We start from the raw sequence: 24,154 nt of genomic DNA, 5'->3' as shown, positions 1-24,154 counted from the left end.
CACGTGTCAGACCCTTCGCCTCCCGCTCAGGGGACGCACGCTAATATGGCGCCAATTACATCAGGGACGCCCATAGCGATTACCTTGCAGGACATGGCTGCAATCATGAATAATACCCTGTCAGAGGTATTATCTAGATTGCCTGAATTAAGAGGCAAGCGCGATAGCTCTGGGGTTAGGAGAGACACAGAGCGCGCAAATGCTGTTAGAGCCATGTCTGATACTGCGTCACAGTATGCAGAACATGAGGACGGAGAGCTTCAGTCTGTGGGTGACATCTCTGACTCGAGGAAACCTGATTCAGAGATTTCTAATTTTAAATTTAAGCTTGAGAACCTCCGTGTATTGCTTGGGGAAGTATTAGCTGCTCTGAATGACTGTAACACATTTGCAATTCCAGAGAAATTGTGTAGGCTGGATAGATACTATGCGGTGCCGGTGTGTACTGACGTTTTTCCTATACCTAAAAGGCTTACAGAAATTATTAGCAAGGAGTGGGATAGACCCGGTGTGCCCTTTTCCCCACCTCCTATATTTAGAAAAATGTTTCCAATAGACGCCACTACACAGGACTTATGGCAGACGGTCCCTAAGGTGGAGGGAGCAGTTTCTACTTTAGCAAAGCGTACCACTATCCCGGTTGAGGACAGTTGTGCTTTTTCAGATCCAATGGATAAAAAATGGAGGGTTACCTTAAGAAAATGTTTATTCAACAAGGTTTTATTTTACAGCCCCTTGCATGCATTGCGCCTGTCACTGCTGCGGCGGCATTCTGGTTTGAGGCCCTGGAAGAGGCCATCCAGACGGCTCCATTGAATGAAATTATTGACTAGCTTAGAACGATTAAGCTAGCTAACTCATTCGTTTCTGATGCCATTGTTCATTTGTCTAAACTAACGGCTAAGAATTCCAGATTCGCCATGCAGGCACGTAGGGCGCTATGGCTTAAATCCTGGTCAGCTGACGTGACTTCAAAGTCTAAATTACTCAACATTCCTTTCAAGGGGCAGACCTTATTCGGGCCTGGCTTGAAGGAAATTATTGTTGACATTACTGGAGGCGACCCTTCCTCAGGACAGGGCCAAATCAAAGGCCAAACAGTCTAATTTTCGTGCCTTTCGAAATTTCAAGGCAGGAGCAGCATCAACTTCCTCCACTTCAAAACAAGAGGGAACTGTTGCTCATTCCAGACAGGCCTGGAAACCTAACCAGTCCTGGAACAAGGGCAAGCAGGCCAGAAAGCCTGCTGCTGCCCCCAAGACAGCATGAAGGAACGGCCCCCTATCCGGAAACGGATCTAGTGGGGGGCAGACTTTCTCTCTTCGCCCAGGCGTGGGCAAGAGATGTTCAGGATCCCTGGGCGTTGGAGATCATATCTCAGGGATATCTTCTGGACTTCAAAGCTTCTCCTCCACAAGGGAGATTTTATCTTTCAAGGTTATCAGCAAACCAGATAAAGAAAGAGGCATTCCTAAGCTGTGTGCAAGACCTTTTAGTAATGGGAGTGATCCATCCAGTTCCGCGGACGGAACAAGGACAGGGATTTTATTCAAATCTGTTTGTGGTTCCCAAGAAAGAGGGAACCTTCAGACCAATCTTGGATCTAAAGATCTTAAACAAATTCCTCAGAGTTCCATCATTCAAAATGGAAACTATTCGGACCATCCTACCCATGATCCAAGAGGGTCAGTACATGACCACAGTGGACTTAAAGGATGCCTACCTTCACATACCGATTCACAAAGATCATCATCGGTTCCTAAGGTTTGCCTTTCTAGACAGGCATTACCAAATTGTAGCTCTTCCCTTCGGGTTGGCCACTACCCCGAGAATTTTTACAAAGGTTCTGGGCTCACTTCTGGCGGTTCTAAGACCGCGAGGCATAACGGTGGCTCCGTATCTAGACGACATCCTGATACAGGCGTCAAGCTTTCAAATTGCCAAGTCTCATACAGAGATAGTTCTGGCATTTCTGAGGTCGCATGGGTGGAAAGTGAACGTGGAAAAGAGTTCTCTATCACCACTCACAAGAGTCTCCTTCCTAGGGACTCTTATAGATTCTGTAGAGATGAAAATTTACCTGACGGAGTCCAGGTTATCAAAACTTCTAAATGCTTGCCGTGTCCTTCATTCCATTCCACGCCCGTCAGTGGCTCAGTGCATGGAAGTAATCGGCTTAATGGTAGCGGCAATGGACATAGTGCCATTTGCGCGCCTGCATCTCAGACCGCTGCAATTATGCATGCTAAGTCAGTAGAATGGGGATTACTCAGATTTGTCCCCTCTACTAAATCTGGATCAAGAGACCAGAGATTCTCTTCTCTTGTGGCTTTCTCGGGTCCATCTGTCCAAGGGTATGACCTTTCGCAGGCCAGATTGGACGATTGTAACAGCAGATGCCAGCCTTCTAGGTTGGGGCGCAGTCTGTAACTCCCTGAAGGCTCAGGGATCGTGGACTCAGGAGGAGAAATTACTCCCAATAAATATTCTGGAGTTAAGAGCAATATTCAAGGCTCTTCTAGCTTGGCCTCAGTTAGCAACACTGAGCTTTCATTAGATTTCAGTCGGACAACATCACGACTGTGGCTTACATCAACCATCAAGGGGGAACCAGGAGTTCCCTAGCGATGTTAGAGGTCTCAAAGATAATTCGCTGGGCAGAGTCTCACTCTTGCCACCTGTCAGCGATCCACATCCCAGGCGTAGAGAACTGGGAGGCGGATTTTCTAAGTCGTCAGACTTTTCATCCGGGGGAGTGGGAACTCCATCCAGAGGTGTTTGCTCAACTGGTCCATCGTTGGGGCAAACCAGAACTGGATCTCATGGCGTCTCGCCAGAACGCCAAGCTTCCTTGTTACGGGTCCAGGGACCCTGGAGCAACGCTGATAGATGCTCTAGCAGCTCCTTGGTTCTTCAACCTGGCCTATGTGTTTCCACCGTTTCCTCTGCTCCCTCGACTGATTGCCAAAATCAAACAGGAGAGAGCATCAGTGATTCTGATAGCGCCTGCGTGGCCACGCAGGACCCAGTATGCAGACCTAGTGGACATGTCATCTCTTCCACCATGGACTCTGCCTCTGAGGCAGGACCTTCTAATACAAGGTCCTTTCAATTATCCAAATCTAATTTCTCTGAGACTGACTGCATGGAGATTGAACGCTTGATTCTATCAAGGCGTGGCTTCTCCGAGTCGGTCATTGATACCTTAATACAGGCTCGGAAGCCTGTCACCAGGAAAATCTACCATAAGATATGGCGTAAATATCTTTATTGGTGTGAATCCAAGAGTTACTTGGGGTTTGGACAAAGGCTTATCAGCTAGTTCTTTAAAAGGACAGATCTCTGCTCTGTCTATTCTTTTGCACAAGCATCTGGCAGAGGTTCCAGACGTCCAGGCATTTTGTCAGGTTTTGGTTAGGATTAAGCCTGTGTTTAAAACTGTTGCTCCCCCGTGGAGCTTAAACTTGGTTCTTAAAGTTCTTCAGGGAGTTCCGTTTGAACCCCTTCATTCCATTGATATTAAACTTTTATCTTGCTAAGTTCTGTTTTTGATGGCTATTTCCTCGGTTCGAAGAGTCTGAGTTATCTGCCTTACTTTGTGATTCTCCTTATCTGATTTTTCATTCAGACAAGGTAGTTCTGCGTACCAAACCTGGGTTTTTACCTAAGGTGGTTTCTAACAGGAATATCAATCAAGAGGTTGTTGTTCCATCATTGTGTCCTAATCCTTCTTCAAAGAAGGAACGTCTTTTGCATAATCTGGACGTAGTCCGTGCCTTGAAGTTTTACTTACAGGCTACTAAAGATTTTCGTCAAACATCTGCCCTGTTTGTCGTTTACTCTGGACAGAGTAGAGGTCAAAAAGCTTCGGCAACCTCCCTCTACTTTTGGCTTCGGAGCATAATACGCTTAGCCTATGAGATTGCTGGACAGCAGCCCCCTGAAAGGATTACAGCTCATTCTACTAGAGCTGTGGCTTCCACCTGGGCCTTTAAAAATGAGGCCTCTGTTGAACAGATTTGCAAGGCTGCGACTTGGTCTTCGCTTCACACCTTTTCAAAATTTTACAAATTTGACACTTTTGCTTCTTCGGAGGCTGTTTTTGGGAGACAGGTTCTACAGGCAGTGGTTCCTTCCGTTTAAGTTCCTGCCTTGTCCCTCCCATCATCCGTGTACTTTAGCTTTGGTATTGTCATCCCACAAGTAATGGATGATCCGTGGACTGGATACACTTATCAAGAGAAAACATAATTTATGCTTACCTGATAAATTTATTTCTCTTGTAGTGTATCCAGTCCACGGCCCGCCCTGTCCTTTTTAAGGCAGGTCTAAATTTTAATTAAACTACAGTCACCACTGCACCCTATGGTTTCTCCTTTCTCGTCTTGTTTCGGTCGAATGACTGGATATGGCAGTGAGGGAAGGAGCTATATAGCAGCTCTGCTGTGGGTGATCCTCTTGCAACTTCCTGTTAGGAAGGAGAATATCCCACAAGTAATGGATGATCCGTGGACTGGATACACTACAAGAGAAATAAATTTATCAGGTAAGCATAAATTATGTTTTTATGTCAATGACATCACGTTATCCAGCCCTTAAATGTGGGCCGTCTAAGCAATAACATACTGGCCAATCGTAAGCCCAGTATTAGCATGTAATTAAAATAAAATTTTGTCATTAAACGCATGCGCAATTGTTTTCTATTAGTATCGCATGCGCGTACTGCAGCAGAGAAGCCGACATCACCGACAGCAGAGAGAAAATAACGCATGCGCACATTACTTTGCAATTTATTCATATAAGAAGGTGACATTGCCGATGACGGTGCGTGAAATCGCGCATGCGCATTGCGTCCGGTAGTCGCCATGTTCCAACTGGAGTTGTCCTCCAGGATTGGAATACAGTTACGGAGTATAAATCAGTGGGTTTGGAAAAAGGTAAACATTCTAAAACTGATATATTGCAAACGATAAAGATTTGAAATAGGATCTACTTTGAAAAAAAGATTTATTTATTGGTATACTGTTGTTACAACACAAGTGTATATTTGACTACAGCGTCCCTTTAAATAAAAGCGATGTTTTATGATTACCAGAGTTATAAATTTGTCCTGGCTGGTGCTCTTCAATGTTTCTTTTGTTCACACTTGTTGAGGATAGTGATCACAGCAGGTATATTAAGCGTAATGATAGTGCAAGCGTCCAATAGCGGAGGAGGTGTATCAAATTGTATGACCAATAGGAAGAGCGTAATTGTTTTAAATAAAAGAAAGGAAAGCAGAATCCTTATGCTATGATTACGGCTAATTCTCATTTTGAAATGACGTTGTTTCGATGTATTACTTTTTTTAAGCATGCTGCTGTTGAATAAAAGCTACGTTTTTTGATTACCAGAGTTATGGATTTGTCCTGGCTGGTGCTCCTCCAATGTTTCCTTTGTTCACAAGAGTAATATATGTGCCGCCTCTAATCAGCATCTAACTCCCAGCAGTGCATTGCTGCTCCTGAGCCTACCTAGGTATGCTTTTCAACAAAGGATACCAAAAGAACAAAGCAAATTTGATAAAAGAAGTAAGTTGTAAAGTTTTTTTAAATGGCATGGTGTATATGAATTTTAAAACTTAGAATTTTACTTTTATTGTACTGTTAACAGAAGTTTGGTTCTCCAAAGACTTTCCTGATAGTTCCTAAAGTCTGAGTGTCTATACTGAAAGGTTATTTTACATTTCATCAAATCCCATACATTGCCATAAATTAAGTTCTTGATTACATCCCTTCTAGGCAGTCCTGTTCGTTGGGGCAATCGTGGTATTTATAAAATAGCAACCATAAGTATAGTTTTTAGAAAACCTGGATTAGAGGATTGTTCAGTCAGTCATAATCATACCATAGCCGCTTCTTGCTAATATGTTTCAGAAGGAATCATTTCATCCTTATGGTGAGGGTATAAGAGTTTTCTGACTGGCTATAAATAAGGCTTCCAAAGTTACCGTAGAACTTTTTCTTTCTTATGACACGATGAGTCCACGGATCATCATAATTACTGTTGGGAATATCACTCTTGACCAGCAGGAGGCGGCAAAGAGCACCACAGCAGAGCTGTTACATATCTCCTCCCTTCCCTCCCACCCCAGTCATTCTCTTTGCCTACGTTAAGAGCAAGGAGGTGGTAAATTAGGTGTTAGAAAGATTCTTCAATCAAGAGTTTATTATTTTTAAAAGTAGTACAAGATTGTACTGCTTTGTTCTAGGGTGTAGCTGTAGTCCATATCAGTCTCTTCAGTAGAGCAGTGGGGGCTTTAGAGCAATGGGAACTTGTGAGACATAATTCTCACTGCGCCTCCCATATACTGATGCTGCCCTTATCCTGAAAACCTGAGGGATCTTTACTCAGGACTTTCATTTATTTCACAGGTCCATGTGAGGGAGAGGACCTCTTAAACCTGGAACTGACATGCTGTCAGGCAGGAGATGAGGTAAGTGCTGGCTTTATTTCTGGGGGTAGAAAGAAAACTCAGAAAAAGGGTAGGCACTTTATTTTTTATAACAGACCTCATTTAAATTAGGCTCTTTATGAAAGAGGTATAAATTCTCCTAGAGACTTAGGGGACATTATGGGCAGCTTGGACGCAGGCACTGGGGCTGAATTTTATATGTGAGTCACATCTCCCGGCGGTTTCATAACTATTAATAACCGACCAGGAGATTAGTTAATGGCACGCCCATGATAGGCGGTACTTCTGGAGACATTTTAGTGAGGTGGTTTCACTAATATCTTATGACACACGGGCTAAGCAGCTGCCTAGAAAGCTAAAGCTGGTCAGTCTGTTAATCATTCTCCCGGTGGTTTAACTTCACAGAGTGTTTGTATAGTAAAATGGCGACCGGGAGATTACTATTGAAACGCCCACGATGGGCGGAGCTATGTGTGGCGCCAATTTGAGTTGCGCACCGCTTTCCTAACACTTCCGATTTTCGGAAGGGACGGAGGTTTTTTTTTTTTATTTATTTTTTTATTGAGGTTTTGTACAATAAACTTACGACATAGATCGCCTTTTGATAGCAGTAAGAAACACAAATACAATTGAACAACATATATCAACAGTTATAAAATTCACCATAGATGGGCAGATGAAACCTCGTTTTTATAATCTATTAGCATAAGTGACTGACCTAGTAAAGGCTTAGTTTTAGGCCAGATGGCCTATTGATATAGCAAATAACTGACGGTCAGATGCATAGCTCTTTATGAGCTGCAAAAATAAAAGGAATGAATACACGTTATGGAGGGGGGGAAAGTTCAGCGGGTAAACACCGCTCTTAAAATGAGGGGGGGTTTGGAGGGGCAGAGCCATATACGGAAATACTTATAAATATCTTTATACGAACGTCATGAAAGATAAAACAGGGCCTCAGGGAATGTTAAAAACAATGGCAGTGAAGACTATGCACCAATTGACAACTTAGGAGGTCTAGGGACTTATCCTAAAATGTGTCAACAGGGGGTTATGTTAGTGACTGGTAGAATCGTATATCAAAACGTTAAGGGAAGTTCAAAACAAGTGGGTTTACTATGCTTAACAATACTATATCACAGGTAGTTTACCCCTAGCAGAAACATTAGTAGATTCTCAACTGAGTAAGCAGAATAACAAAGATCGGTTACCGTGTACATTTCACCACTCAGAACTCTCTAGTAAAGTGAATTCAATATAATTCAGCATCGACCGATAAAGAACAAAAATACACAGAACCTTTAGAAGCACCTTTATAATGAAAAGCCACACTATACCAGCTATGCTATACTAAAATCACCCATGTTAAACACAGGCAAATAATGGAGGCAGATGGCAATATTAGTTGGAAAGTCTATGCCTTAAAGTTAACTATAGGGGACGGAGGGTCCGGATTTTTTACTGAGAATTTAACCGGTGTCAGAAGGGCTGGCAGGCACCTCAGCAAAAGTTATGCGGAGGTGTAGAGGGGTTCTGCAGTATATGAGTACCTATTTAACCATTTCTGCACACATAAATAAAAAAGTTACGTTTTAAAATTTAAAGGGACAGTAACGTGTTTTTTTAAAAAAAATTTTATTAATAAAATTTAAGACTTTTTTTTTTTTTTATTAATCATCCATATGTGAGTCAGAATGGACCAAGAGGTCCTGCTAAGTGTCTCCTTATGTTTTTGATTCAAATGTGGAACCACCAATCCCTTTTTATGTTCCTTATGTTGTGAGAGAACTATAATTATAGGGAAAACATATTTTTCTTTTCTGAGCCAACTCCTGCTAAGGCGGATGCTATTCAGGAGACTATTGACAATGCTCAATATATACCGCAAATTTCTCCTCAAATTGTCCAAACATTTTATAGCCCACACATGCAGTGCCCTGCCCTTCCTCTCAAACTCCTCCTGGAGTTACTTTGCAAGACATCGCTTCTCTAATGTACATCGGCGATTTCTGATGCATTGTCTGCTTTTCCCATGCTGCAGGGAAAGCGCTTGAGGAAATGTATTTAATCCGCGAATAACGTTGCTGATACAGTAGTAGCTATTCCGAATGTTTCTTCCTTGAAGAGGAAGATACTTCGGTAGCACATAAGGGGGAATTTCAGACTCAGTCTGTGTAATACCTTTATCTGATACTGAAGTTGTTTCTTTCAGTTGAAGCTTTTACACCTCTGTTTGTTACTTAAGGAGGTTTTTGCTACCCTAGACGACTCCGACATTACTGGTGTAGTCAATCCTAATAAGTAAACTATACAAAGATTTTGACTTGCCCTCTGGTAGAAGTAACTCCTGTACAAGATAGGGCTACAGAGATCATTTCGAAACTGGGTATCCCCTTTTCTCCATTTCTTAATATAAGAAAAAAAAAGAGATGCTTCCTATAGCAAGGAGTCTTGGCAATGGTAACCAGGGTACAACAACCTGCAGTTTGTATTGCTACTGTCACCAGTGCGGCGGCGTACTGGGTTGATGCGTTGTCTGTTTCTATTCGGACAGACACTTCTCTTAAAGAAATCCAGGATAGGATAAAGGCACTTAAGGTAGCAAACTCCTTTATTACAGATGCTTCCCTTCAGGTTATTAAGCTGGGAGCTAAGATTCAGGCTTTGCCATTTTGGCCCGCATTTTGGCCCGCAGAGCGTTATGGCTAAACTTGTGGCGTTTTCTTACAAGGGGAAGACCTTGTTTGGACCTGGCTTGACGGAGATACTTTCTGATATTCCAGGAGGTAAGGGACATTCTCTCCCTCAGGATAAGAGAAATAAACAAAAAGGACGTTGGAGTATTTTTGTTCCTTTTGAGAATTCAGAGGAAATCCTTCCACTCCTTCCAAGCAGGAGCAGTCTAAGCCTTCCTGGAGACCCAGTCAGTCTTGGAATAGGGGAAAGCAATCCAAGAAGCCTGCTGGTGAATCAAAGACAGCATGAAGGGCCTGCCCCCGATTCGGGAGGACAGTGTGTCCCAGGGATACAAACTAGGGTTCAAGAACTTTTCTCCCAGGGGCAGGTTTCTGCCTTCTAGGTTATCTGCAGAAAAAGAGAGGCGTTCTTACACTATGTATGAAACCTCTCCGACCTGGGAGTGATAGTCCCTGTTCTATTGCAGGAATGAAGTCTGGGATTCTATTCTGTTTGTGGTTCCCAAGAAGGAGGGAACCTTCAGACCAATTTTTAGATCTCAAGAGTCTAAACAAGTTTCTAAGAGTGCCGTCCTAAAAGATGGAATCTATTTGTGCCATTCTTTCCTTGGTCCAAGACGGTCAGTTTATGACTACGGTGGATTTAAAGGACGCTTACTTGCATGTTCCCACCCACAAGGACCATCTCAAGTTTTAAGGTGTCTTTTTCTAGACAAACCCTTCCAGTTCATGGTTCTTTCATTCGGCCTTGCCACAGCTCCCAGAATAATTTCTCAAGGGTTCTAGGATCCCTGCAGGTGGTGCTCTGATTGCGGGGCATTGCAGTGGCACCTTATCTGGACGAATTTCTTGTTCAGGCATCTTCCTTTCAATAAGCAAGATCACTCAAGGTAATGGGATTATCTTTCCTGCGGTCTTGCGCATGGAAGGAATATTTGGAATAGTTTTCTTGGAGAACTATGTTTCTTTCCTCATCAATGAAGTGTGACAGTAGTCAGGAAATCAAAGATTTTCGATTCTTGCCTAGCACTTCAGTCCATTAGTGGCCCTGTGCATGGAGGTAATTGGGCTGATGGTAGCGGCATTGGACATCATCCCGTTTGCCCGGTTCCACCTAGGAACTCTGCAGTTAAAGCCTACTCAGGTGGAATGGAGAGTATGCGGTTTTGCCTCCACGGTTACAGCTGGAGCAGGAGACAAGGGATTTTCTACTTTGGTGGTTTTCTCTCCCAGGGCACCTGCTTTCACAGTTCTTCCTGGGTGATTGTGACAACAGAGGCCAACCTTTTGGGCTGGGGAGCAGTGGGCTCAGTTGGAGTCTGTTCTACCCATCAACAATCTGGAATTGAGAACAATCTTCCATCCCCTTCTGGCCTGGCCTCAGTTAGCTTTGGCCTGGTTCATCAGATTCCAGTCGGGTAATATAACCTCCATGGCTTACATCAACGTCAGGGAGGAACTCTGATTTCTTTGGCAGTCACAGAGGTAGCCAAGATCATTCAGTGGACTGAGACCCACAATTGCTGTCTGTCGGCAATCCACATACCAGAAGTAGTCATCTCGGTGGCAGACTTCTTTAGCAGGCAGACCTTTCACCCAGGGGAGTGGGAACTCCATCAGGAAGTGTTCTTCAAGCCTGATTCTCAAAGGGGGTCAGTTGGAATTGGATCTCATGGTTTTTCGACAGAATGCCAAGCTTCCGAGGTACGGGTCGAGGTCAAGGAACCCTCAGGCTGTACTAATTGACGCTCTATTGGTACCTTGGATTTTCAGTCTTGTATACCTATTTCCTCCGTTTGCTTCTCTTCCTCGAATTATGGCTCAAATTAAGCAGATGAGGGCGTCGGTGGTCCTCTTTACACCTGTGTGGCCTCACAGGAGTTAGTATACAGTCCTGGTGGACATGTCACCTCTTCCACCTGGGAGACTTCAGTTGAGGAAGGACCTTCTATTTCAAGGACCCTTCTTTCATCCAAGTCTAGTTTCTCTGAAGCTGACTACTTGTAGAGGAACGTTTTATTTTATCCAAGCGTGGATTTTCGGAATCAGTCATTGAGATCATGATTCAGGCTCGTAATCCTGTGACTAGGAATGTTTACCATAAGATATGGCGTAAATATTTATACTGGTGTGAATCCATGGGCTATTCTTCGAGTAGAGTTCGGAGTCTTAGACTTAGATCCTTTCTCCAAGAAGGTTTGGAGACGGGATTATCGGCAAGTTACCCTAAAGGGTCTAATAGCTGCCTTGTCTATTGTGTTCCTTAAACGTCTGGTGGATCCCAGACGTACAATCGTTTGGTCAGGCCTTGGTCAGGATCAGGCCTGTGTTCAACTCGGTTACTTCTCCTTGGAGTCTTAGTTTAGTTCTAAGGTCTTTCAAGGGGCTCAGTTTGAGCCGTTGCATTCCTTAAGATTTCAAGTAGTTTTTGTTTCTTGTTGCTATTTTCTCTGCTCATGGAGTCAGAGCTCTCGGCCTTACAGTATGAGCCTTCTTAACTTATTTTTCATCAGATAAGGTGAGTTTTTACATACTAAATTAGGGTTTCTCCCTAAAGTAGTTTCGGAGCAGAACTTTATTTAGGAGATTGTGATTCTTCCTGGTGTCCTAATCCTTCTTTGAAGGACGTGGTACTTGCATTATGATTCTCTGACTAAGGTTTTTCGTCAGTCTTCTGTTTAACGTTAAAGACAGTAGGTTACTGCTACTCCTTTACCTTATGGGCATTCACAATGAAATCTTTTATGGATCAGATTTGAAAGTTGCAACCTGGTCCTCTATTCTTTCTTTTTCAAACTTCTATAGATTTGACTCTTTTGCATCGGCTAAGTTTTTTTTTTTTTTTTTTTTTCAAGCAGTGGTGCCTTCCGTTTAGGTTTCCTGTCTCGGCCCTCCCTTATCATCTGTGTACTCTAGCTTTGGTATTGATTCCCAACAGTAATTATGATAATCTGTGGACTCATCGTGTCATAAGAAAGAAAACAAAATTTATGCTTGCCTGATAAATTTCTTTCTTTCTTGACACGATGAGTCCACGGCCCACCCTGTTATTTAGACAGGTTGTTAGTATGTTATAAACTTCAGACACCTCTGCACCTTGTTTCTTCTTTTCGCTCCTTTACTTCGGTCGAATGACTGGGGTTGGAGGGAAGGGAGGAGATATTTAACAGCTCTGCTGTGGTGCTCTTTGCCGCCTCCTGCTGGGCAGGGGTGATATTCCCAACAGTAATTATGATGATCCGTGGACTCATCGTGTCAAGAAATAAATACATTTACCAGGTAAGCATAAATTTAGTTTTTTTAAAATCCTGAAGTCCTTTGGTATTGATACTTTATCGTCTCTTAAGTTTCCATAACTGATCTTAGCAGAGGAGACATTTATTCTTGTATTCGAAGTGTGATTTTTTTTTTTATATTTTTTTTTTTTTTTTTTTTTTTTTTTTTAAATTTAAAAAGCTTTCCAATTTACTTCTATTATTAAATTTACTTTGTTCTCTTGGTATCCTTTGTTAAATAGAATACCAAGGTAGTTAGTATGCTTGTGTTTCAAGTACAATATAGCAGTAGTTTTGCAAGAATGCATTAAACGATGACTGACATTGTGCAAACACTGCTGCCACTAAATATATTTTATAACCTTAGAATTAAGGTTATTTCCTGCCTCCCTACAGCCATAGGTGCCACCATGCTGAAATCTAGCTTTCACTGCATTTCAGTGTTGTGTTTGCACATGTGCAGCAACTCTCCTTCAGCTACCTGCAGTGTATCAGCTCAAAGAAACAATAATCGCTGCTTGTGTATAAACAGCCCGGGTTTTAGATTCAAATGACGAATGTTTACTTTAGATACTCAGTTCACGCAGTGAATTACCAACACAGGGTCACGCTGTATAGTGTAAAATGCAACACAGGCTGTAGCAATGTTAGTGATGCTTCAACATAGTATCATGCATCAGTAGAACAGTAGAACAAACAGTGTACGGCCGGTCAAGGAGTATACTGGCGAAACAGTACCTTATGTTGTAAAGGCGTTAACCTTCTTATGTAGCGGTACCTCTAGGGCTTTGATTCCGTGTCCCACAGTTGTAGTGTATCCGAGTTCCACAAGATGTGCAAAAGACGCCAGCAGCCGGTCAGGCTCCCGTAGTTAGGCACTTCACTTGGTGGAGTTGTGTGACTCGTTGGGTATGGTCATGTGACCTTTTTGAAACCCAGCATAGAGGACCTTAGATTGCGGCTTCGGATTGGAAAAGGAGCGTCCCAAACTCCTCAAGGTACAAACATGATAAATAAAAAAACGATCCTCGGTGGTTAATTCGTAGTAGAAACTTTTATTTTGCGTACAGTGACAAAAGTCATACAAGACCAACCATGCATATCGAACACATGGATGCGTTTGATATGCATGGTTAGTTTTGTATGACTTTTTTCACTGTAAGTACAATAAAAGTTTCTACTACAAATTAACCACTGAGGATCACTTTTTGGATTTACCTGCAGTGTAACCTAGGTTCCAAAATAGCAGCACCCATTATTAGGGGGAGGTGCATAAAATTTATTTAGGGATTTATGTCCCTTTTAACACTTATTTGTTTCAAATGTAAACATCTAATATAATTATTAAAAGTGCCCCTTTTACACAGCAATGGGCCAGCTCCTAGGCTTGCTTTTTCAGATAAAGATACAAAATGAAATTGATAATAGGAGTAAATTAGAAAGTTGTTTAAAATGGCATGCTCTATCTGAATCATGACCGTTTAATTTTGGCTAGACTATCCCTTTTAAGAAGAAAAATGTCATTGAAAAACCAGGGACACATACCTTGAAAAATCAGTCATAGCCTATTAAGAACAAATATAAGTGACAAGGGTCAGTCAGATGAAGTATTCAACATGACCTCCAGTCTCTCTGGAGTAGTTGAAAAACCCACTATTTTCAAACTGTAAGGAAGAGGACAAACGGACACTTACTGGAAAGCCCCAAGGCAGAACATAGTGCGATCTGCAATCTCATCGCAGAAACTGGAGCCTGGCTGAAGATATCAAAGATATTGATATGCGGGGGGGGGGGGGGGGGGGGTATGCATAAAGAAACTGGGGTAATATTGATATGCAGGGGTGGGGGGCTATGCATAAACAGATCAGGGTGATATTGATATGCGGGGGGGATGCATAAAGAGGCCAGGGTGATATTGATATGCGGGGGATGCATAAAGAGACCAGGGTGATATTGATATGCAGGGGGTTATGCATGAAGAGACCAGGGTTTTATTGATATGCAGGGGGGGTATGCATGAAGAGACCAGGGTGATATTGATATGAATGGGGGGGGGGGGTGGTATGCATGAAGAGACCAGGGTGATGTTAATATCCCTTTATTGCCAGTTCCCCAGTTTTGCATAACCATCACTGTTCTATTTACTGTTTACCTCTGTGATTACCTTTTAATTGAGCCTCTGCAGACTGCCCCTTATCGCAGTGCTAATAACAAATTTGCATTGTTTATGGCACACATAAACTAGCACTGTCTTGCTGATAAAATGTACTGATATAAGAGGCGGCCTGCAGAGGCTTAGAAACAGTCAGAAATTTACAAGTTTAAAGGTTATAAAATATATTGATATAACAACGTTGGTTGTCAAAGCTGGGGAATGGGTAGTAAAGGCATAAACTGTCCCTTTTTAAAGTACAACTTTTATGTCACTTTCTCATTGCTTGGTGTCTCCAGCTTTCTGTAGTGATTACGATAAAGCACATGCTGAAGACCCATGGATGTGAAAATATTCACCACTACTGTTTAGCTTCATTTTCATCTGTATTGTGGATATGGAATGTTTTGTTTAGGCTTTTGAAAGCAAATTCTGTATAAAGGTCTATTTGAGCATTTCTGGAACTAACCAGTACTAACTAAATAACAGCACTATTCTGAATTACTTGCACAATACAGTGATACACATCTGGTTTCTCTTGCCATGTATAAAAAGGTTAAACCGGTGTCATTGTATACGGCCAACACTAGAATGCACAGGCTTTGTGAATGTTTCAGTTAATTTCCTTTTATTTCAAATACAGTAGATTAAAACAACATGAAACCCACATTTTTTTTCTTCATAATTCAGATAGAGCATACAAGCTGTACTCATTGGGTAAGCCGACGACAAGAGGCATATACGTGCAGCATCCAATCAGCATTTAGTTTCTAGTAGTAAATTGCTTTATTCTCTTGGTATCCTTTGTTACAAAGGATACCTAGGTAGGCTCAGGAGCAGCACATTAGATAACTGAAGTAAACTGGAAAGTTATTTAATCCCTCTACTGCGTTTAATTACACGTGATCAGTACCCACGCAGTGAGTTAAGTGTGTGTGACACTTTCTGGCACTCTTGGAAGCACACAGCTAGATTAAAAGTGAAATGGAAGAGTTAGTTACAGCATTTGGCTAAATGGTAATAGACCCAGAACCACATCAAGGTTTCTTCCTCCCTGGGTCCCTAAACTACAGCCACACAATGCCATGCCTTCACTTTATATACAAACAATGGTGGCACATACCTTTTGTATTTTCCCTAGACCTATACAAAACACAGAAATGGACTACACTGTCAAACTGGGCAGAGTACACATCTAATGACTTTGCAAAACAGCCCTTGGTGTTCACCAGCACTTACAGACAGCTGCACAGCTTTCTGGGACTCAGTTAACCCCAGACCAATCTGGGTGCTAAGTTCATAGGGAAAATTACAAAACAAAATTAACACAACACATAGAAAGTATGACACTCTCTTACAAGCACACAGCTGTATTAAAAAAAAAATGGAAGAGTTGGTTACAGCATTTGGCCAAATAACGATAGGCCAATTAGTAGCTGTAGGTTATGGACTCAGGGAGGAAGAGACCCTGGTGTGGTCCTGGGCCTATCACCATTAGTATTAGGGTGGTAAAATGACCTAGCAGAGCTGTAAGACTGCAGTGTTACCCTGCACTGGCTACCACAACTGATATTTTTTGATCTAACTTTTCATGGTGTACTTGAAATCTGCCAGATACTTTTCATCAGCAGCAAAAAAAAGCCTGTTACTTATGTTTTACACAATTCTAGGCTTTCTGTCCCACACTTAATCACAGTACTACTGTATGATTAAAGATAAACTAGGTGATAAAGGTATTGACACAGATAGAAATAATGCTGAGACTTGTGTTTCATACTGGTGTAATCCATGGTGAAATCCATGACTCCTCAAAAATAGTTTGTGTTAAGATTTGGGAGCTGTACCCCCTTTGCCTACCTTCATATTGTCATTTAAAATGAGCACATAAGCATTCTGAAGCCATAACCCTGACATTGCACTTTGTCATTTTGTCCATGGGGACTACAAATCCGATCATCCCACTCGCAATTCAAAGTATTGAAATTATGTGTGATTGCTAGCTTTAATTGATGAGACCATGATACTGGAAAGCAGACCAATATTTAATTAATCTATGATGTACATCTGGGCCAAGTAATTTGTCAGTAGGTTTATTGTTGTGTTAGCATTGTATTAATTGTTTATATTATGGTCTTTCTGGTTTAATTAAGTGTATTTGCTCAAGTGTTAGGTTTAAGTGCAGGCTGTTAATCCTTTTATTTTTCCAATTTTTATTGAAAAAAACACAAATGCTACAGGGTATACAGATAAAGAATAAAAGATGTACAAATTAAACATGCTGGTATAAAAATTCTGGCAAACAATTTAATGTATTGTTTCCAAATGTTGAGTGTTGAGTCTTTTATTTATATTGAGTCCAGTACATTAGAGTTCCAGGGGCTCCATATTCCTCCACCCACTCACCCAGCGGGTCCCCCTGAGGCCCCTCACAATAGTAATATTATGTAGGTCTGTTTTGGTCTTTATTAAGTACGGTCTTCGCAAAAGCTTTACTGTAGGATCCCCAGTAAAAATGTAATATTGTGGAACATATCTAATTGTTTAAAGGGACAGTCTAGTCAAAATTAAACTTTTGTGATTTCTGATAGGGCATGTAATTTTTTTTTTACTTTTATCATCAAATTTGCTTTGTCCTCTTGGTATTCTTAGTTGAAAGCTAAACTTAGGAGGCTCATTTCAAAGCCCTTGAAGACCGCCTCTTATTTGAATGCATTTGAAAGTTTTTCACAGCTAGAGGGGGTTAGTTCATGTGTGCCATATAGATAACATTGTGCTCATGCCTGTGGAGTTACATGTGAGAGGGCACTGATTGGCTAAAATGCAAGTCTGTCAAAAGAACTGAAATAAGGGGGCAGTCTGTAGAGGCTTAGATACAAGGTAATCACAGAGGTAAAAATTGTATTAATATAACTGTTGGTAATGCAAAATTGGGGAATGGGTAATTAATTAAGGGATTATACATCTTTTTAAACAATAACAGTTCTGGAGTAGACTGTCCCTTTAAGTCTAAAATAGCTATATCCTTCTAAAGGCAAGAGACTTTCCATCTGATCTATCCACAAATAAATATTATGGACAATACTTGATTTCCAATATTTGGCTATCAAAATTTTGGCGCATTTAGAGTAAATTGCATAAGGTAGACAGAGAAGTAGGAGCTCAAATGGTGTGTTCTTTTATGGCATCCTATGTCTCGTTGACCTCTCACCATCTCTGCATTTATGGAAATTTGAGAAAGCGGGGATCACAAGGAAGGTGGTTTTTGATATCTACTCGGAATTCTATTCCAAAGGCGGAACATGTTGTTAAAAAGAGGGAAGGAGCTAGATGATTCAGGTCGGCATTTCCCAGGTACCCGACAGAGAACGCCTGCAGAAGGCACTTGTAAGATATGTGAGTCTATCAAAATCCATACTTTAGTTCTGCTGTTTTGGTGCCAATCTAATATCCTTTGTACAGAAATAGCAGTATAGCAATAGTCAAACAAGAGAACTCCCAGTCCCCCATCTCTGTGATTCTTGTACATGGTCTTCTTTTTGGTTAAGAGACGTAATTGTCCCTGAAAAGGCTGCTAATCTTTTATCCATTCATGCCAATTATACTGAAAAGTAATGTCTAATTAGATTATATTGTAACTGTGTATTGTTTGTTTGTTTAGGTTTGCAGAGCTCACTGAAAAACAGAAGACTGCTATGCTTGTTGTCATCAAGCCGCTTGCCGGTTCAAGCACAAATAAGACTTTATTCTTCAAATGATACGAAAGATGGGGACAAATCAAAAGAATCCAGTGATGCAAGCTCTTCTAATACATCTACAGCAGGTCTTGTTTTTTTTATAAACTTTAAACCCAATTTATTTTTGATCTTTTTCCTTTGTCAGAACTCTTATTAATATCTGTCTTTATATGATTACTTTAATCATTTCATATTGTATTGAACTTCTTTGCTTAAGTGATCTATCTTTAGACTCAGATTTCTCTTGTAAAGGTGTATCCAGTCCACGGGTTCATCCATTACTTGTGGGATATTCTCCTTCCCAACAGGAAGTTGCAAGAGGACACCCACAGCAGAGCTGTCTATATAACTCCTCCCCTAACTGCCACCCCCAGTCATTCTCTTGCAGCTCTCGACAAGAAAGGAAGTATCAAGAGATATGTGGTGACTTAGTGTAGTTTTTACCTTCAATCAAGAGTTTGTTATTTTTAAACGGTACCGGCGTTGTACTGTTTTACTCTCAGGCAGAAATTGGAAGAAGAATCTGCCTGGAGGTTGATGATCTTAGCGGTTTGTAACTAAGGTCCATTGCTGTTCTCACACATAACTGAAGAGTATGGAAAGAAAACTTCAGTTGGGGGGACGGTTTGCAGATCACCTGCTTTGAGGTATGTTCAATATATTTTTGTCTAGAAAATGCTGACAGTGCCTGGTATATTTGAGGTAAGCCTGATACAGTGATTTAACAACGACTGGGATCATGCTTACACGATAAGGGTAATATTCATGTTAACTCTCATATTACTTAGTGTAAAAACGTTTGCATAACTTACAGAAAAATCTGATAAATCTTTATTTGGGGCCTAGTTTTTCCACATGGCTTGTTAGATTACTCCTAGGAGTACTTTTTTAAGGCCCTCTGACATTGAGTGCATGGTGGGAGGGGCCTATTTTCGCGCACTTTATGCGCAGTTGATATTCAGACTGAGACATTATGCTTCCCTAAAGGAGTCCTCTGGCATCTAGGACCACTATAGAGGGTTTTTTTCCTGCAAAAATCGTGTTTAAGGGCAGGTAGGAGCCACAGCAGAGCTGTGGCAGTGTGTTTGACTGTTTTTTAACGGTTTTACCGTTTTTCTAATCCGGTTTGGGGCCTAAGGGGTTAATCATCCATTTGCAAGTGGGTGCAATGCTGCTTTAGTCCCTTATACACACTGTAAAAATTTCGTAGAGTTTACTACTTTTTAACACTATTTTGCAGTTTATGTGATAGTTTTTTTCTCTTAAAGGCACAGTACCGTTTTTGTTTAATTGCTTTTTCACATTTATTAAAGTGTTTTCCAAGCTTGCTGGTCTCATTACTAGTCTGTTAAACATGTCTGACATAGAGGAAACTCCTTGTTCATTATGTTTAGAAGCCATTGTGGAAGCCCCTCTTAGAATGTGTACCAAATGCACTGACCTATCTATAAGTTATAATGATTATATTATGGCTTTTAAAGATTTATCACCAGAGGTTTCTCAGACTGACAAAAGGGAGATTAAACCACCTAGCTCTCCCAATGTGTCAGCACCTATATCTCCCGCGCAAGTGACGCCAAGTACATCTGGAGCGTCCAATGCGTTTACCTTACAAGACATGGCGGCAGTTATGAATCATACCCTGAGCTTGAAAAAGACCCTGTTTACGGGTTGAAACGCGTTGCTCTGCTCTATTTTGTTTTTGTCTCTCTCCGGCCTCCGTAGGTGCAGTTTCCCAGTTACCTGTGTGCAAAGGTGTTTGCAACTATCCTTTCTGGGCTGAATTTTCTGCTTCCTGCGGTTTGGAGTTTTTATGCCACTGAGAGGAACGTATAGGACTAAACCACCGACCTCCGGTCTCCAACTGAAGATCAAAATCCTTCTTCAAATCTGGGCTAATTCAAAAACCGCCACATCGAATCTTATCAGGAAATCGATTACCACCACACTCTTCATATTGTTACATTTGTATTGTATATTATGACACATTGTTGCTGTTTGTATACTACACTCCAATATTGCGTCTGATCAGCGCCATCGTGTTTGCAAAATATACTTTTTGTATTTTATTTGTTTCACTTATGCAATTAAATTTATACACTTTTATTATTCCCTTGCTGTTAGCACTTTTTTGGTTTATCTAGTTCGCACCAGGTGTTATCACTCGCACATATATTTGGCGTTATATGCTCAATAATTATTATTTTTTATATTTCTCTATTTTAAGCTGCTCAGCGCCTGTGTTATTTGAATCTTATGGTTTCTTTTTAGATTCCATATTATTATCTTTTTCTCACTGAATCATACCCTCACAGAGGTATTGTCCAAACTGCCAGGGTTACAAGGAAAGCGTGACAGCTCTGGGGTTAGAACAAATACAGAGCTTTCTGACGCTTTAGTAGCTATGTCTGATATACCCTCACAATGTACAGAAGCCGAAGCAGGAGAGCTTCTATCTGTGGGTGACATTTCTAATTCAGGGAAGGCGTTACTTCAGTCTGACTCTGAAATGACAGCATTTAAATTTAAGCTTGAACACCTCCGCTTGTTGCTCAGGGAGGTTTTAGCGACTCTGGATGACTGTGACACCATTGTAGTCCCAGAGAAATTGTGTAAAATGGACAAATACTTTGCAGTGCCTGTTTACACTGATGTTTTTCCAATCCCTAAGAGGTTTTCAGAAATTATTACGAAGGAATGGGATAGACCAGGTGTACCGTTCTCTCCCCCTCCTGCTTTTAAAAAGATGTTTCCCATAGATTCCGCTACACGGGACTCGTGGCAGACGGTCCCTAAGGTGGAGGGAGCAGTCTCTACCCTAGCTAAGCGTACAACTATCCCCGTCGAGGACAGTTTTGCTTTCCTAGATCCAATGGATAAAAAATTAGAGGGTTTCCTTAAGAAAATCTTTATACAACAAAGTTTTATTCTCCAGCCTCTTGCATGCATTGCCCCAGTCACTGCTGCAGCGGCTTTCTGGTTCGAGTCTCTTGAAGAGGCTCTACAGGTGGAGACCCAGTTGGATGATATCCTAGATAGGCTTAAAGCTCTTAAGTTAGCCAATTCATTTATTTCTGACGCCGTCTTTCATTTAACAAAGCCAACGGCTAAGAATTCAGGTTTTGCCATTCAGGCGCGTAGGGGGCTATGGCTTAAATCCTGGTCAGCTGACGTTACTTCAAAGTCTAAGCTTCTCAACATCTCCTTCAAAGGGCAGACCCTATTCGGGCCTGGGCTGAAGGAGATAATTTCTGATATTACTGGAGGAAAAGGCCACGCCCTTCCCCAGGATAGGTCCAAGAAATTAAGGACCAAACAGACTAATTTTTGTTTGGCGCAGCTTCAACTTCCTCTACTGCAAAACAAGAAGGACATTTTGCCCAGTCCAAGCCAGTCTGGAAACCTAACCAGGCTTGGACCAAGGGAAAGCAGGCCAAAAAACCTGCTGCCGCTTCTAAGACAGCATGAAGGAGTAGCCCCCGATCCGGGACCGGATCTAGTAGGGGGCAGACTTTCTCTCTTTGCCCAGGCTTGGGCAAGAGACATCCAGGATCCCTGGGCTCTGGAGATTGTTTCCCAGGGATATCTTCTGGATTTCAAAGCCTCATCTCCAAAGGGGTGATTTCATCTCTCACAATTATCTGCAAACCAGATAAAGAGAGAGGCATTCTTACGTTGCGCTCAAGACCTTCTGGTTATGGGAGTGATCCACCCAGTTCCAAGGGAGGAACAGGGGCAAGGATTCTATTCAAATCTGTTTATAGTTCCCAAAAAAAGAGGGAACTTTCAGACCAATCTTGGATCTCAAGATCCTAAACAAATTTCTCAGGGTCCCATCCTTCAAGATGGAAACTATTCGTACCATCCTTCCTATGATCCAGGAGGGTCAATACATGACTACAGTGGATTTAAAGGATGCTTACCTTCACATTCCGATACACAAAGATCATCATCGGTTTCTTAGGTTTGCCTTCCTAGACAGGCATTACCAGTTTGTGGCTCTTCCCTTCGGGTTGTCCACGGCACCAAGAATCTTTACGAAGGTTCTAGGGTCCTTACTGGCGGTTCTAAGGCCACGAGGCATTGCGGTGGCTCCTTACCTAGACATTCTGGTACAGGCGTCAAATTTTCAAATCGCCAAGTCCCATACGGACATTGTTCTGGCATTCCTGAGGTCTCATGGGTGGAAACTGAACGAAGAAAAGAGTTCTCTCTCCCCTCTCACAAGAGTTTCCTTCCTAGGAACTCTGATAGATTCAGTAGAAATGAAGATTTTTCTGACAGAGGTCAGGTTGTCAAAGCTTCTAACTTCCTGCCGTGCTCTTTATTCCACTTCTCAGCCGTCAGTGGCTCAGTGTATGGAAGTAATCGGCTTAATGGTAGCGGCAATGGACATAGTTCCGTTTGCCCGCCTACATCTCAGACCACTGCAACTTTGCATGCTCAATCAGTGGAATGGGGATTACACAGATTTGTCCCCTCTGTTAAATCTGGATCAAGAGACCAGGGATTCTCTTCTCTGGTGGCTATCTCGGGTCCATCTGTCCAGGGGAATGAGCTTCCGCAGGCCAGAATGGACTATAGTGACGACAGATGCCAGCCTTCTGGGCTGGGGCGCAGTCTGGAACTCCCTGAAGGCTCAGGGTTCGTGGACTCAGGAGGAAGCCCTCCTTCCGATAAACATTCTGGAACTAAGAGCGATATTCAGTGCTCTTCAGGCTTGGCCTCAGCTAGCTGCGGTCAGGTTAATCAGATTTCAGTCGGACAACATCACGACTGTAGCCTATATCAACCATCAGGGGGGTACAAGGAGCCCCCTGGCGATGTTGGAGGTTTCAAAGATAATTCTATGGGCAGAGGTTCATTCTTGCCATCTCTCAGCTATCCATATCCCAGAAGTAGAGAACTGGGAGACGGATTTCCTAAGTCGGCAGACTTTTCATCTGGGGGAGTGGGCGCTCCATCCGAAGGTATTTGCCCAGTTGATTCAACTTTGGGGCAAACCAGAACTGGATCTCATGGCGTCTCGTCAGAACGCCAAGCTTCCTCGTTACAGGTACAGGGATCCCAAGGCAGTGCTGATAGATGCTCTAGCAGTGCCCTGGTCCTTCAGCCTGGCTTATGTGTTTCCACAGTTTCCTCTGCTCCCTTGTCTGATTGCCAAGATCAACCAGGAGAGAGCTTCAGTGATTTTGATAGCTCCAGCGTGGCCACGCAGGACTTGGTATGCAGATCTGGTGGACATGTCATCCTTTCCACCATGGACTCTGCCGCTGAGCAGGACCTTCTTCTTCAAGGTCCTTTCAAACATCCAAATCTAATTTCTCTGCGTCTGACTGCTTGGAGATTGAACGCTTGATTCTATCAAAGTGTGGTTTTTCCGAGTCAGTCATTGATACCTTAATTCAGGCTCGAAAGCCTGTCACCAGGAAAATCTATCATAAGATATGGTGTAAATATCTTCATTGGTGTGAATTCAAGGGTTACTCATGGAGTAAGGTCAGGATTCCTAGAATCTTATCCTTTCTCCAAGAGGGATTGGTGAAAGGATTGTCTGCTAGTTCCTTAAAGGGACAGATTTCTGCTCTGTCTATTCTTTTGCACAAACGTCTGGCTGAGGTTCCAGACGTTCAGGCGTTTTGTCAGGCTTTAGTTAGAATTAAGCCTGTGTTTAAACCTGTTGCTCCACCATGGAGTTTAAATTTAGTTCTTAAAGTTCTTCAAGGGGTTCCGTTTGAACCTTTGCATTCCATAGATATTAAACTTTTATCTTGGAAAGTTCTGTTTCTGGTAGCTATCTCCTCGGCTCGAAGAGTTTCGGAGTTGTCTGCTTTACAGTGTGA

General features: G+C 42.1%; 1 protein-coding gene across 1 annotated transcript in view; it reads left to right on the top strand.

Annotated features, from left to right (window-relative positions):
- The window catches only part of SLC30A9 (solute carrier family 30 member 9), a 588,622-nt gene that overhangs the window by 22,242 nt on the left and 542,226 nt on the right, over positions 1 to 24,154 (top strand). The window contains exon 2 of the mRNA XM_053704010.1: positions 18,236 to 18,397. Within this exon, the coding sequence (XP_053559985.1) occupies positions 18,236 to 18,397 (162 nt within the window). The remainder of the gene's footprint in view (positions 1 to 18,235; positions 18,398 to 24,154) is intronic.

Source organism: Bombina bombina, chromosome 2 (assembly GCF_027579735.1).
Source record: "Bombina bombina isolate aBomBom1 chromosome 2, aBomBom1.pri, whole genome shotgun sequence".
NCBI classification, from domain to species: domain Eukaryota; kingdom Metazoa; phylum Chordata; class Amphibia; order Anura; family Bombinatoridae; genus Bombina; species Bombina bombina.
Note: the sequence above shows the minus strand (reverse complement) of the source record. Positions and strands in the feature narration are given on the sequence as shown.